Genomic DNA, 1,213 nt, shown 5'->3' with positions numbered 1-1,213 from the left:
AGAGAGAGAGAGAGAGAGAGAGAGAGAGAATGGAGGAATAATAATTTGGAATCGATTGGAGAGATCACCTGGTACGATAGGCGTTATGATACCGCCGTAACGAACGCCGTTGGGAAACCACAGAGCCATGGCCTCGCCCATTGCTCTGCCCAGAGCGGCGCCAATCTTGAACACGGGGATGAAAATTCCCGATGGAACGGGAACAGTGGAGCTTATGATCGAGAAGATGAACTGGAAGCAAAATTTTCACTCTTTCCTTCTTTCGAAAATATTTTTTTCCTATTTATATTTACCGTGAACGCAACGAAACCGATCAAACCGATGAACACGTCGGTATACACGGTGGACCAATGCTTCACTATGTTCATTTCTTCGACCCCCAACTCTTGCTTGGTCCAAGTGAAGTTGGTGAACAAACCGTACACTTGATCGTGAGTATTCAAATCACCGGCCATGAACTGGCCTAGTCCCAGGGGGAATGAAACGGACGAGACGAGCAAGGAGACGATTCCAGGGTACAAGTAGCGACTGGAATAATAATAATAATAATAATAATAAAATTTTTCAATTTTTACGATCCTCCCGCTAATAATCGTGCTCCTCCATCACTCACTTTTTCTGCAGAAAGCTATTCATACTTTTGTTCTTCCTCATGAAGATCACGTATTGCCTGTGCAGCCAGACGTAGAAAGCGCCCCCTATACCGCTTCCGACCCCGATCAACGCGAACACGAACAACTCTTGGGGGTCGAAGGGGAAGTCCATGGTGAAATTGGTTGCGAACATCGCCGTGATCGTTTCCTCTCGTTGGAACCAGATAGCGAGCAGACGGAACATGGTTGCTCCGCAAACAGCCGCGAAGAACCCCCTCCAATAATTTCTCACCGCGAAATACACCGTGGTTACCTCGATGCTGAACAGGACGCCGCCGATAGGGGCCGCGAAACAGGCTGCCACCCCTACGGCGCACGCCGCGGCGAGCATCTCGCAGTTCCTGCTCTCGTTCTCGTAGATCCCTTGGAAACTCGTCACCAATTTGGACAAAAGGGTGGCCACTATGCTCGCGATGTGCACGAATGGACCTTCCTTGCCCAGCGGCAGACCGGAGCCCAGGGTCGCGGTCAGACCTATCACCTGTTAGACATTACGCTGGCTCTACACCGATGCTCGAAAACATGCAGAGCGGAGGATTTCGAAAATCGCTTTTTTCTTC

The 1,213-nt window shown here is 49.8% G+C and overlaps 1 protein-coding gene across 1 annotated transcript in view; it reads right to left on the bottom strand.

Moving 5' to 3' along the window:
- Positions 1-1,213, bottom strand: part of LOC102675634 (chloride channel protein 2) — a 10,752-nt gene that overhangs the window by 2,325 nt on the left and 7,214 nt on the right. Inside the window, 3 exon segments of the mRNA XM_006611030.2 lie at positions 69-231; positions 294-528; positions 614-1,134. Of these exon segments, the coding sequence (XP_006611093.1) occupies positions 69-231; positions 294-528; positions 614-1,134 (919 nt within the window).

This window comes from Apis dorsata, unplaced genomic scaffold (genome assembly GCF_000469605.1).
Source record: "Apis dorsata unplaced genomic scaffold, Apis dorsata 1.3 scaffold_82, whole genome shotgun sequence".
Lineage (NCBI taxonomy): Eukaryota > Metazoa > Arthropoda > Insecta > Hymenoptera > Apidae > Apis > Apis dorsata.
This window is presented reverse-complemented; position numbering and strand designations above follow the sequence as displayed.